We start from the raw sequence: 14584 nt of genomic DNA on the forward strand, positions 1-14584 counted from the left end.
CGCTGCCTTCCGCCCAGGGCATGATCCTGGAGTACTGGGATCGAGTCCCACGTCGGGTTCCCTGCGTGGAGCCTGCTTCTCGCTCTGCCTGTGTCTCTGTCTCTGTCTCTTTCTCTCTCTCTCTCTCTCTCTCTGTGTGTGTCTCTCATGAATAAATAAATGAAATCTAAAAAAAAATTAATTCCAGTATAATTAACATACAGTGTTATATTAGTTTCAGGTCTAGAATATAGTGATACAACAATTTTGTACATTACTCCATGCTCATGATAAGTGTACTCTTAATTCCTTTCACCTATTTTACCATCCCCCCTTTCCCTTCTGTTCCTCTGTTTGTTCTGTATAGTTAAGAGTCTATTTTTTGGTTTGTCTCTTTTTTTTCTTCATGTTTCTTAAATTCTACATATGAGTGAAATCATGGAATTTGTCTTTCCCTGACTGACTTATTTCACTTAGCATTTTATTTGCTAAATCTGTCCATGTTATTGCAAATTGCAAGATTTTATTCTTTTTGATGGCTGAGTAATATACCATTGTGTGTGTGTGTGTGTGTGTGTGTGACACACACATACTATATACACAATCACCACCTCTTCTTTACCTATTCATCTATGGATGGACACTTGGGTTGCTTCCATAGATTGGCTATTGTAAATAATACTGCAGTAAACATAGGGTTGTATATATATTTTTTTGCATTAGTATTTTCATATTCCTTGGGTAAATAGTAGTACAATTACTGGATCATATGGTAGTTCTATTTTTCATATTTTGAGGAACCTCTATATTGGTTTTTACAGTGGCTGCACCAGTTTGCATTCCTACCAGCAGTGGAACACTGTTGCGCTCCACATCCATGCCAACACTTGCTTCTTGTTTTTTTTTTTATTTTAGCCAGTCTGACAGGTGCAAAGTGATACCTTATTGTGGTTTTGATTTGCTTGTTGCTGATGATGAGTGCTGTTGAGCATCTTTTCATGTGTCTTTTGGCCATCTGTATGTCTTTTGGAGAAATGTCTGTTCATGTCTTCTGCCCATTTTTTAACTGGATTATTTGGGGTGTTTTTGGTGTGCATTTCCTTTGTGCATTTTATTTTATTTCATTTTAATATTGTATTTAAATTCAATTTGCCAACATATAGTGTAACACCCAGTGCTCATCTCATCATGTGCCCTCCTTAGTGCCCATCACCTAGTTACCCTATCCCCCCACCCACCTCACCTTTTGCAACCCTTTGTTTATTCCCAGAGTTAGAAGTTTCTCATGGTTTGTCTTCCTCTCTAATTTTTCCCCAGTTTCCCTCCCATCTACTTGATAATACATCACTGCCCCCAGGAGAGTTCTAGTCCCTTATGGTCCCTTTCACTATTTCTTATATTCCACATATGAGTGAAACTGAGTGACTTAGTTCACTCAGTATAACACCTTGCAGTTCCATCCATGCTAAAGTAAATGATAGGTATTCATCCTTTCTGATGGCTGAATAATAGACCATTGTGTGTGTATATATATATGTATATATATACACAATATATAATAGATCATTATATATATATATATATGTATCACATCATACATGTATATATACCTCACATCTTCTTTACCCATTCATTTGTCAAAGGACATCATGACTCCTTCCACAATTTGGCTATTGTGGACATTGCTGCTATAAGCATTGGAGTGCAGGTGTCTCATCATCTCACTACATCTGTATCTTTGGGGTAAATACCAAGTAGTTCCTTTGCCCATTTTTAATTGGAATTTGTTTTGTTTTGGTGCTTAGTTGTGTTAAGTTCTTAATATACTTTGGATAGAGCGGTCTTTGCGGGAACAAAATGGCAGCCCCCACACTGCGGGGTTTGTATTATTTATCCAAAGCCTTAGTGGTCTTGGAAGCCTGTCCTGGTGACTCAGTCCACAGTTGTAGTTCCAGCGAGAACTAAAAAACGTTTCACACCTCCTACTTATGAACCCAAATACAAATCAGAAAAGGAGTTTATGAAATATGCCCGGAAATCAGGACTGGTCATTCCTCCAGAAAGTTTGGAGCATCCACTACATCTGGCCTGTACAGCTGGTATCTTTGATGCCTATGTTCCTCCAGAGGTGATGCTCGCTTGTCATCTCTTGCAAAGGAAGGACTGGCACAGAGAAGCGAACAACTGAAGAAGAAGGTGGCATCACAGTTGTCAATCCGGAAGATAAGAGAACATGATCCTAATTTTAAAATAAAGGACTTCCCCGAAAAAGCTAAGGATATTTTTATTGAAGCTCACCTTTGTCTAAACAACTCAGACCATGACCGGCTTCATACCTTGGTAACTGAAAACTGTTTTCCAGACATGGTCTGGGACATCAAGTATAAGATGGTCCACTGGAGCTTCGTAGAATCTTTAGAGCCACCCCAGGTGGTTCAGGTTTGCTGTTCGAATCTGCTGAACCAGGGCAACATATACAGCCAGGTCACTGTCCGCAAGCACACTCGACAGACTCTGGCCATCTATGACCGGTTTGGCCGGCTAATGTATGGACAGGAAGATGTGCCCAGGGATGTCCTGGAGTATGTTGTGTTTGAAAAGCACCTGGTAAATCCCTATGGGAGCTGGAGAATGCATGGCAAGATCACCCCTCCATGGGCACCCCACAAGCAGCCCATCCTTAAGATGATGATGATCCCTGGGCCCCAGCTGAAACCCTGTCGAAGACTATGAAGAGCCACAAGGAGAGGCCCATAAACTTTAGTTATCCTGGTGGCATAAATGACTCCTGGGATGTGAAGCATGGTGATGAGGTGGCTGGATGCTGTGGAGTCTGGAAGCTGTGAAGTCAGTCATCTCTCCATCATGCTGTAGAAGCATCTATGTTTGTCCTTTCCTCTCCTGCTTGGATGTTTCCAGCTGTCTCTTCCACAACCACAGCTGATGGCTGGGTCCAGGTGGGTGGCTGGCTGATACATACAGCCATAAGCCCACTTCTTCCTATTTAAATTGTATATCTAGCTTTTGAGTCTCAACGAAAGTATGTTTCAGATAATCTATTTTTCCTGTAGCAGAGACCGTCAGGAGCAAACTGGCAGAATTTTCTTTTTAATTATAGGCAGGGATCAGAGTTTGAAATAAAACACTGTCAGGGTATTGGACACACTGGGGTGGGTTATGTACCTCTCCCCAGCTTAGGCTAGAAGGAGACCAGCCTTCAGAGAGCAGAATTGGAAGATGGGCTGAACTGTGAATTATGTGGCTTCCAAGAAATCCAGACTTGGGAAAAATAATGCATGTTCATTGAAGATTCAAGATCTTTTCTCACATACTGACTCACCTAATCAGCATTTGTATTTCATAGAGGAATGTAAGTCCAAAGAAATCATTTATCCTTCAAAAAATATATACTTTGGATATTAACCCCTTATAGATCTATCCTTTGCAGATATCCTCTCCCATTCAGTAGGTTGCCTTTTCATTTTGTTTCCTTTGCTGTGCAAAAGCCTTTTATTTTGGGATAGCCAATAGTTTATTTTTGTTTTTGTTCCCATTGCCTGAGGTGACATAGCTAGAAAAAGTTGCTAAGGCTGATGTCAGAGATTACTGCCTATGTTTTCTTCTAGGGGTTTCATGCTTTTAGGGCTCACATTTAGGTAGTTAGCCCATTTTGAGTTTAATATGTGTATGGCTGAGAAAGTGGTCCAGTTTCACTCTTCTGCATGCAGCTATCCAGTTTTCCTAGCGCCACTATTGAAATGATTGTCCTTTCTCCATTATATATTCTTGCCTCCTTTGTTGTAGATTAATTAGCCATCTAAGCATGGGTTTATTTTTGGGCTATTCTGTTCCACTGAATTCTTTGTGTTTTTGTGCCAATACCATATGCTCTTTGGATTACTATAGCTTTAGTAAATCTTGATTCTGAAATTATGATACCTTCAGCTTTGTTCTTCTTTCTCAAGACTGTATTGACTATTTGGGGCCTTTGTGGTTCAATACAAATTTTAAGATTATTTGTTCTAGTTCTGTAAAAAATGCTATTGGTATTTTCATAGGGATTTCATTGAATCTCTATATTGTTTTGGGCAGTATGGACATTTTAATAATATAAATTCTTCCAAACCATGAGTATGGAATGTCTTTCCAATTTGTGTGGTCTTTAGTTCCTTTCATCAGTGTTTTATAATTTTCAGAGTACAGGTCTTTTACCTCTTTAACCAAGGAGGAGGTTAAAGACCAATAGATATTTTATTCCTTTTTGATGTAATCATAAATGGGATTGTTATCTTAATTTTTCTTTCTGCTACTTCATTATCAGTGTAGAGAAATGCAATAGATTTCTATAAATTTTGTGTCTGCAACTTTATTGAATTCATTTATCAGTTCTAATAGTTTTTTTAAATGGCATCTTTATGGTTATCTAGATATAGTATCATGTCTTCTGCAAAGAGTGACAGTTTTACTTCTTCCTTACCAATTTGGATGCCTTTTATCTATGCTTTCAGTTGCTGCAGCTGGGACTTCCAGTACTATGTTGAACAGAAGTGGTGAGAGAGTGGACATCCTTGTCTTGTTCTTGACCTCAGAGGAAAAACTGTTTTCACCACTGAGTGTGATATTAGCTGTGGGTTTTCATACATGGCCTTTATTATGTTTAGGTATATTCCCTCTAAACCCTCTTTGTTGAGGGTTTTTTTCATGAATGGGTGATGTACTTTTTCAAATGCTTTTCCTGCATCTATTGAGATGATCATATGGTTTTTATCCTTTCTCTTATTAATGTGATATATCATGTTGATTTGCAAATATTGAACCACCTTTGCATCCTTAGAATAAATCTTACTTGATTATTGTGAACAACTTTTTAAAGGTATTGTTGATTTTGGTTTCCTAATATATACTTTTTAAAGATTTTGAGAGCGTGAATGAAAAAGCACAAGCAGGGAGGAGGATAGAGGGAGAGGGAGAAGCAGGTTCTGAACTGAGCAGGGAGCCCAACTCCAGGCTCCATCCCAAGACCCTGGGATCATGATCTGAGCTGAAGGCAGAAGCTTAACTGACTGACCTACACAGGCATCCTGGTTTGCTAATTATTTTTTGAGCATTTTTGTGTATTTGTTCATCATAGATACAGGCCTGTAGTTTTGCTGTTTTATTTTTGGTATCAGAGTAATGCTGATCTCATAGAATAAGTTTGTAAGTCTTCGTTTTTCTTCTATTTAATGAAGTCTTTTGAACAAAGTTCCTTTGTGGATTGTATGTTTGGTATCATATATAGGAACTCTCATTGTAAACCAATGTCATTTAAGGTTTCTCCTGTTTGCTCTAAAAGTTACATACTTGTAGCTCGGACATACAGGTCTATGATCCCTTTTGAATTTATTTTTGCATATGCTATTAGGTAAGGTCTACATTCATAGTTTTTTGCATCTGATATCCAAACATCCCAGCACCATTTGTTGTAAAGACTCTCCTTTCTGCATTGCAAATCAATTAACCATAAATATGAGGGCTTACTCATGGAGTCTCAATTCTATTCCACTGATTTTTTTTTTTTTTTGGTCATGATAAAGGTACTTTTTAATTCCCATCACCTATTTCATCCATCCATCAACACACCTCTACTCTGATAACCATTAGTTTATTCTCTATAGATAAGTGTCAGTTTCTTGGTTTGTCTTTCTTATTTGTTTTGTTTCTTAAATTCCCCTTATGAGTGAGATCAAACAGTATTTCTCTTTCTCTGACTTATTCACTTAGCATTATACTGTCTAGCCTTATCCATGTCATTGCAAATGGCAAGATTTCATTCCTTTTTTATGGTTGAAAAATATATTCCAGTGTGTGTGTGTGTGTGTGTGTGTGTGTGTGTATGTGTATGCATGTATACACATTTTCTTTATCCATTCATCTCTGTGTGTGTGTGTGTGTGTGTGTGTATGCACATATACACATGTTCTTTATCCATTCATCTATGGATGGACGCATGAGCTACTTCCATAGTTTGGCTATTGTAAATGCTGCAATAAGCATAAGGGTGCATATATTCCTTTGAATTACTGTTTTTGTATTTTTTAGGTAAATACCTAGTAGTACAATTATTGGATCATAGGATAGTTCTCTCTACATTCATGAGAGATACTGGCCTATAGTTCTTTTTGCTTGTTTGTTTTTTTGGTGATATCTTTATCTGGTTTTGGCATCAGGTGATATTGTCCTAATAGACTGAATTTGGAAATTTTCCTTCCTCTAATATTTTTTGGAATAGTTTGAAAGGAAAAAGTATTAACTCTTCCTTAAATGTTTGGTAGAATTTACCTGTGAGACTATTTGGTCCTGGACTTTTGTTTTTTTGAAAGCGTTTTGATTACTTGATTAAATTTCAAGTAATAATTTACTTTACTTTATTTCAAGCAATAATTTCAATTACCAATTTCAATTATTGGTAATTGGTCTGTTCAAATTTTTATTTTGTCTTGGTTTAGTTTTGGTAGGTTATAGGTTTCTAGAAATTTATCCATTTCTTCTAAGTTGTCCACTTTGTTTGGCATATAGGTTTTCATAATATTGTTACAATCGTTTGTATTTCTGTAGTGTTGGTTATTTCTCCACTTCAATAGTGATTTTTGTTTACTTAGCCCCCCCCCCCTTCTTTAGGAGTTTGGCTTAAAGGTTTATTAATTAATTTTGTTGATTTTTCTTTAAAGAACCAACTCCTGGTTTCATTGATTTGTTCTATTGTTGTTTTAATTTCTGATTTGTTCCTGCTCTAATCTTTTATTATTTTCTTCCTGTTACTGGTTTGGGGTTACTTTTTTTTTTTTTTTTTTTCTAGCTCCTTTTAGGTATAAGGTTAGCTTGCTTGAGATTTTTCTTCCTTCTTTTTTTTTTTTTTTTCTTTTTTTTTCTTCCTTCTTAAGGTAGGCTCATATTGTTATAAACTTCTGTTTTAGAACCACTTTTGCTGCATCCCAAAGATTCTGGACTGTTGTTTTCATTTTCATTTGTTTACATGTAATTTAATTTTGATTTCCTCATTGATTTCTTGGTCAACCCATTCATTTTTAGAGGCATGTTATTTACCTCCATGTATTTGTATTTCCAGATTTTTTTTTTCTTGTGATGGATTTCCATACTGTTGTGGTCAGAAAGATGCATGATATGACTTGGATTTTTGTTGTATTTTTGTTTCTCTTATCATTGAGACTTGTTTTATGGCCTACCATGTGATCTCTTCTGGAGAACATCCTATATGTACTTGAAAAGAATGTGTGTTCTGTTATTTTAGGATGGAGGGTTCTGAATATGTCTGTTAACTCTGTCTGGTCCAGTGTGTCATTCAAAGTAATTGTTTCCTTATTGATTTTGTTTGGTTTGTCCATTGGTATGAGTGAGGTATTATAGTCCCTATTGTGATTGTATTACTATCCATTACTTCCTTTGTATTTCTTTTTTTTTTTTTCCTTTGTATTTCTTACTAACAGTTATATATTTGGGTGCTCCCATGTTGGGTGCATAAATATGTATAATTACTATATCCTTTTGTTAGATTATCCCCTTTCTTAGTACATAGGGTCCTTCATCTGTTGTTAGTCTTTGTTTTAAAGGTTATTCAGTCTGATATAAGTACTACTACTCCACCTTTCTTTAGACCTCCATTTGCATGATAAATGTATCTCCAATTCCTTTCAATCTGCAGGTGTCTTTCAGTCTGAAATGACTGTCTTCTAGGTAGCATATAGATGGATCTTATTTTTTTAATCTACTCTGTCACTCTGTCTTTTGATTTGGAGTATTTAGTCATTGTTATTCAACGTAATTATTGATATGTACTTATTGCCATTTTATTACCTATTTGTGGTTGTTTCTGTAGATTTTTTTCCTAATCCTTGTTCTCTTTCACGATTTATTGGCTTCATTCAGTGATATATTTGAATTCCTTTCTCTTTATTCTTTAATATTTGTTACTGGTTTTTGATTTGTGGTTACCATTAAGTTGATGTATAGTATCTTCTGCATTCAGTAGTTGATGGTCACTTATGTTCAAGCCATCCTTTACTCTTCTCCTACCACAAATTTTAGATATATGGTGGTATATATTTTATATACTTTTGTGAATCCCTTGATTGATTTTTACAGAAATACTTGTTACTGCTTTTGTTTTTTCCATTTTATACTCTGAACTTATGGTCTTTCCACTTAGTGTCTCCTTTAATATTTCTTATAGAGCTGGTTTAGTGCTCATGAACTTCTTTAGTTTTTGTTTGAGAAACTCTTGTTCTCTCCTTATATTCTGAACAATGTCCTTGCTAGATATTGGCCATAGGTTTTTCCCTTTTAGCATGTTGAATATATCCTGCTATTCTGTTCTGGCCTGCAGTTTCTGCTGAAAAAGCTGCTGATAGCCTTATGGGGTTTTCCTTATATGTGTCTTTTCTCTTGATGCTTTGAAACTATTTTCTTGCTATTTTTGTGCCATTTTAATTACTATGTGTCCTGGTGTGGAATTCCTTGGGTTGAATTGTGTGTGTGTGTATCTCTGTGCCTCCTGGATGTGGATATCTGTTTCTTTCCTCAGATTAGGAAATTTTTCAGTTATTATTTCCTCAAATAAATTTTCTCCCCTACCTTCTCTCTCTTCTGAAATCCCTATAATGTGAATGTTATTACATTTGATGGAGTCACAGTTCTCTAAGACTATTCTCAATCTGCATAATTTTATTTTCTCTTTTGTTCTGCTTGGATACTTTCCATGACTCTGTCTTCCAAGTCATTATTTTAATTTTCTCTGCTTTATCTAGACTGCTGTATGTTCCATCAGGTGTATTTTTATTTATTCATTTATATTTATTGGAGTTCAATTTGCCAACATATAGCATAACACCCAGTGCTCATCCCCTCAAGTGAGGGGGGCTCAGTGCCCGTCACCCAGTCACCCCCACCCCCACCCCCGCCCACCTCCCTTTCCACCACCCTTTGTTCGTTTCCCCGAGTTAGGAGTCTCTCATGTTCTGTCTCCATCAGGTGTTTTTTAATTTCATTTATTGTGTTGTTGATCTGATTAGTCCTTAAGGGTCTCACTGATATCCGCAACTCTTGGGTCAAGTCCAGTGTATCTTTATTATCATTACTTTAAATTCTCTATCAGGCAGATTACTTCCATCTGTTTTGCTTTAATCTCTTGCTGTGGTTTGGTCCTATTTTTTCATTTGAGAGCTATTTCTCTCCTTGTTTTGTCTGACTTCTTGTTTCTATTTCTTTGTGTTAGGAAAGTCAGCACCTTCTCTTGCTCTTAAGTGTAATAGCCTTCTTTAGAAGAGGTCCTGTTGTGCCTTGTAGTGCAGTGTCTCTTGTTCTCCAGGGCCTGGTGTCTCAGGGACTGTCTCCTATGGGTGTTGTGTGTGCTCTGCTATTGAATCTTGCCCTCTTTTTTCCCTTCAGTCCAGTTGTCTGCAGAGGCTGTCTTTGCCTATTGTGGGCAGTGTTTAACAAGGTGTGTGGTGGTCTGCTAGTGAAATGAGACCTGCCCCTGCCAGAATGGAGTTCCTGTACAACATGTCAATTAGATGTAGCATTGGCGGGGTTTCCACTGGTCTTTGGGGGGAGGTGGCCCACAGTGACTGAACTGGGGTGACCGTGACTGGGGAAGGTGGATCTGCAGAAGTGTGGGTGTGGGACTTGGTTTAAGACAGGTAACAAGTGTTGATGCTGCAATGATTTCTGCAGGTGTCTGTAGTTTATATGGGGGGTGGAGGATGGAGGAAAATGGCACCCACTAGTTCCTTTGTTCCTGAAGGGGTCTTGCCGTGATCCCTCTCTCGAGGTCACACTAAGATGAACAAATCACTCTCCTTTCCCTCTATCCTTGGTGTTTTTCAAATTGCTGGTTCCATGCTGTATCTGTACAGTCTTTAAGGGCAGGAGCGTTGCATCCTGATACCCTCTAGGTTCTCCTGGAGCTGAGCCTACTGATTTTATTTATTTATTTATTTAATTTTTTTTAAATTTTAATTTATTTATGATAGTCACACACACACACAGAGAGGCAGAGACACACAGGAAGAGGGAGAAGCAGGCTCCATGCACCGGGAGCCCGACGTGGGATTCGATCCCGGGTCTCCAGGATTGCGCCCTGGGCCAAAGGCAGGCGCCAAACCGCTGCGCCACCCAGGGATCCCGCCTACTGATTTTAAAATACCAGCCATTTAAGACCCTGCTCATTTTAAAATTCTGGCCATTTAACTCCCACTGGTTGTAGGACCTCAAGAAATTTGCCACCTCTCACTTTCAAAGGCAAGTATTATGGAGATTCGTCCTCTCCATTTATGGGCTCTCCGGTGTGAAAGTCTGTTTTCTGTCCTTTGTGCCACTGGCTACCTACCTACTGTGGATGGTTCTAGTCTGCCTCGCTCGCAGACGTCTTTGCCCTTTCTACTGTCTTTGATGTGGCCTCTTCTCTGCCATTTAGTTGTGAAGTTTATTCTGCCAGGCTTCGGGTCATCTTCTGGGTTATTTATACTGATCTATTACCTACTTGTATCCCGGGATAAGGGAAGCTCAACACCCTTGTACTCAGCCATCTTCCCAGCTGACCTCTTAACTTCATGCCTAAGAGTATCATATTGTATTGATTACCGTAGCTTTGTAGTAAGTTTTGAAATCAGGAAGTATTTTTCAGAATTGTTTTGGCTATTTTGGAAATCCTTTGTATTTCCCTAGAAATTTTAGGATTGACTTGAAAATATTTCAAAAAGCCTACTGGGATTTTAAGAGGGATTGCATTGATCTATATCAATGTGGGGAGGACTACCATCTTAATTAAAACTTCTAATTCATAAACATGGACTATCTCTATACCTTCTTTAATGTCTGTTTTATAGTATTCATTGTACAAGTCTTACACTTTTTATTTTTCTCAAAGATTTTATTTATTTATGAGAGACACAGAGAGAGGCAGAGTGACACAGGCAGAGGGAGAAGCAGGCCCCATGCAGGGAGCCCAAAGTGGGACTCGATCCCGGGTCTCCAGGATCATGCCCTGGGCTGAAGGCAGGTGCTAAACCACTGAGCCACCCAGGGATCCCCCACTTTTTTATTTTTAAAGATTTATTGTGGAGAGCAAGTGCACGAGTGGGAAAGGGAGAGAGAAAGAGAACCTCAAGCAGACTTCATGCTGAGCCAAATATGGGGCTCAATCTCACAACGCTTGAGATCATGACTTGAGCTGAAACAAATTGGATGCTTACCTAAGCCATCCAAGGCCCCTCCACCCCTCGTTTTATTTTTAAAGATTTATTTATTTGAGGGGCACCTAAGTGGCTCAGTTGGTTAAGCATCTGCCTTCGGCTCAGGTCATGACCCAGGGTCTTGGGATTGAGCCACATGTCAGTCTCTCTGCTCAGAGGAGAGAGTCTACTGCTCTCTCTCTTTGCCTCTGCCTCCTACTTGTGCTCTTTTTACAATATATTTTCTAAAAGATTTTACTTTAGAGAGAGAGCAGGAATGGGAGGGGCATATGGAGAGAGAGAGCAAATCTCAAGCAGACTATATGAGCTGTGTGTGAGCTGAAACCAAGAGTCAGATGCATACCCCAAGTCTTGTACTTTTGTTAAATTTAGTAAGTGTTTGAATGTGTAAATGCTAATAATTGTCTCTTTTGAAAACAAACTATAGTTTATTTCTTTGAGTCCAGAAAATTCTGGGATACTCCTGTTTTGGACTTCTACAATAAACTACATTGCTCAGGACCATTTTATAACAGTTTCTTTAAAAGAATAATGACTAGACTTCCAAAGGGCTTCATTTTAGGTTGTATTTGTTGACCTCTTTCTGGCTGCTTAGAATCTAGAGTTTAGAGTACAAGGCCAAAATAGGAATGTTCTTAAATGTTTCTGTCAACTGATATGATGGTTGCAATCATCCAGAAAAAAATGAGGTCATTAAAATTAAAGTTTCAACTTAAGACTTCAATTTTCATTTTCAAGTAAATAAAAATACTATGTCTTAATGCTAGGGAATACAGGGACTTGGTTATCCTGGTTGGAATAATGGTTCTCCTCAATCAAGGGGAAGTCACTGTACAGTTAGGGACTGGGAAGCAGGGGGCTGAAATCTAAGGAGGTAAAGGTCTTTCTTGGAACAAAGCTAGTTAACAGTCACCACTGGAACATTATTGTAGGTAGAATTCCAGAAATGATGAATAGAAGTCTACCTTCTATTTGGTCTTCATGGATTATACCTGTGAAGCAAAAAGGACAGTCTGAATAAAACATCTAAAATAGTAAAAGCTATTTTACTAGCTTTTGGGAACACTCTTGTGTTGTCTTCCCAATATACATTGCATTTTCCCTCATTATATAGCAATAGTAGTTTATGTGGAGTAGACCCAACTCCCCTTCAGCTTGAGAGAAGGCTGTGATTGATGAGTCTAGTTCAGTAAGAAAATCCTCTTGTCTCCCCATCCCTTGCCATAAATAAATGAATGAATGAATAAATACATAAATAATAAATATATATTTTATTTATTCATGAGAGACAGAGAGGCACAGACATAGGCAGAGGGAGAAGGCAGCTCCCTGCAGGGAGCCTGATACAGAACTTGATCCCAGGACCCTGGGGTCCTAACCTGGATGCTCAACCACTGAACTGCCCAGGTGCCCCCACTGGTTGGTTTAATAGCAATCCTGTGGGCCTGTGGATTGGTTCTGGGCTGCCCTCAATTAGTGTGAAGTTCAAGACTCTTACCAAGACAGTGTAATATACTACATATGAAGCTGGAAACTACTTAACAATTTTGCCATTCAGCTTTGAAGATGGCCACCAATGATCCTTATCTCTGGTATTCATGCCATTATTCAGTCCTCTCCCCTTGAATGGGAGGTGGACCTGTGATTAATTTCTAACTGGTTATAGAAAAAGTAATGGGATGTCAATTCTGAGATTAGTTATAAAAAAGCTGTGGCTTCCATTTACAAGCATGAGGTACACTAAGTAGAGGTCCTTGGACAACAGCCAGTGAGAAAGTGAGGCCCTGAATTCACCAGCCTGTGAGGAACTAAATCCTGCCAACAACCATAAGAATGACCTTATAAGGGGATCTTCCTCTAGTTGGGCCTTCAGAGGACACTATAATAACTTAACTGCACACTCATGAGAGACTGAGCTACAGGCCCTAAGCTAAACTGTGTTCAGATTCCTGACTCATGGAAAATGTGAGATTAAAAAACTGGTAGTGGCTTAAAACAAAGTCTTTGGAGTAATTTGTTAAGCAGCAAAAGAAAAGCTGGATTTTTTTAATTTGCAAGTGAAAACATATTAACACAACCTTTTCAATATTCAGTTACTATTAGCAAGTATATTAGACATTAGTTTTTTTTTAAATTTAATTTAATTTAATTTTTTTTATTTTATTTATGATAGGCACACAGTGAGAGAGAGAGAGAGGCAGAGACACAGGCAGAGGGAGAAGCAGGCTCCATGCACCGGAAGCCCGACGTGGGATTCGATCCCCGGTCTCCAGGATCACGCCCTGGGCCAAAGGCAGGTGCTAAACCGCTGTGCCACCCAGGGATCCCGACATTAGTCTTTATATACAAGTGAACTCATGATTAATAAAAATCATGCAAAGCAGAAAAAAAACCTGATCTACGTACTCACAACTATCTGTTTCTTATAGTGAAAACTATGTATGAGGGCTCAATTCATTCAGAATCTCATAATATTGACAAAGTCTGGACAAAGGTTTACCTTTGATTATTTACACTGTTTAGATAAGTAAACAGTGATCACAGAGGTACTGTTAAGTCCACTTCAGACATCTACTGGTGTTCAAGTACTTTGAGGACTTTCAACATCTGTTTATGCACATTTCAAATATGTTAATTAAAATGATTCTTACATGGTACTATTTATTAAAGCAGATCTGGAAAGACCTCTGGTTAAGGCATTCTTTATCAAGTTTCTGTATCTGAAGCTCAATAAAACAAAGAGCTCCAACTTCACTATACTCATTCCCTGAATAAAAGCGTTTGTTTTACAAGGTCCTCAGGGGAGCAGGGTCATTTGAAAAAGCCACTGAGTATAAACTGGGAGGCACTGACAGTACTGACTCCTTACATTCAATTTTTGAGCATGTTCAATAAAGAGATGTTGTTCTTTCTTCTCTGCCAAAATTCCTCTCTCAAATATCCTTCTCATATATTTAAAAATGTGCTTGAAGAGTTTTTTGGTTTTGTTTTTACAAAAAATGGAATGGTATCTATCAAATGTGTTTCCGCAAAGTAGACAGGATTGGAGGCACAGTGAGAAGGGGATTTTTCCTTTTCTAAATTCCATATGCAATTTTGTATTGTCTAATTTTTACAAGTTTGTATAATTTAAGAAATTGAAAGTTAAAGGGAAAATGTTCCCTAGGAGGTTCTCACTTGTAGTTTCAGCTGAATTTCTTCAATCATAACATTAAGTCAATACCTATCTAAGCACCTGAGAGAACGAAGTGAGAAGTGGAGGAAAGGGAGAGAGGTATGTGGAAGGCAGGATGAGGGAGGGGACACTGATATTTGTGAAAGAGGCAAGAGTCTGGGAGACCAGGGGAGGGCTGTGT

At 38.2% G+C, this 14584-nt stretch overlaps 1 protein-coding gene, 1 long non-coding RNA gene and 1 pseudogene across 5 annotated transcripts in view; 2 read left to right on the plus strand and 1 right to left on the minus strand.

The window, feature by feature from the left end:
• LOC112640875 (uncharacterized) overlaps positions 1-14584 on the plus strand; it is a 93148-nt gene that overhangs the window by 38180 nt on the left and 40384 nt on the right. For 2 of the 4 annotated variants that reach the window (XR_003124315.3, XR_007411489.1), the window contains one exon: positions 13402-14307. The exons of 1 other annotated variant lie outside the window; for it this stretch is intronic. This is a non-coding gene — a long non-coding RNA (uncharacterized LOC112640875). Of the gene's footprint in view, positions 1-13401; positions 14309-14584 lie in introns of those variants that run through there. One more of the 4 variants, XR_007411490.1, reaches the window with a different exon arrangement.
• Positions 1837-2835, plus strand: LOC112640873 (39S ribosomal protein L45, mitochondrial-like; annotated as a pseudogene).
• RPAP2 (RNA polymerase II associated protein 2) overlaps positions 10886-14584 on the minus strand; it is an 80494-nt gene continuing 76795 nt past the window's right edge. Inside the window, exon 12 of the mRNA XM_049111685.1 lies at positions 10886-12220. Within this exon, the coding sequence (XP_048967642.1) occupies positions 12208-12220 (13 nt within the window). The 3' untranslated portion in view covers positions 10886-12207. The remainder of the gene's footprint in view (positions 12221-14584) is intronic.

The sequence above is a fragment of the Canis lupus genome, chromosome 6 (assembly GCF_003254725.2).
Source record: "Canis lupus dingo isolate Sandy chromosome 6, ASM325472v2, whole genome shotgun sequence".
In the NCBI taxonomy this organism is placed as follows: domain Eukaryota; kingdom Metazoa; phylum Chordata; class Mammalia; order Carnivora; family Canidae; genus Canis; species Canis lupus.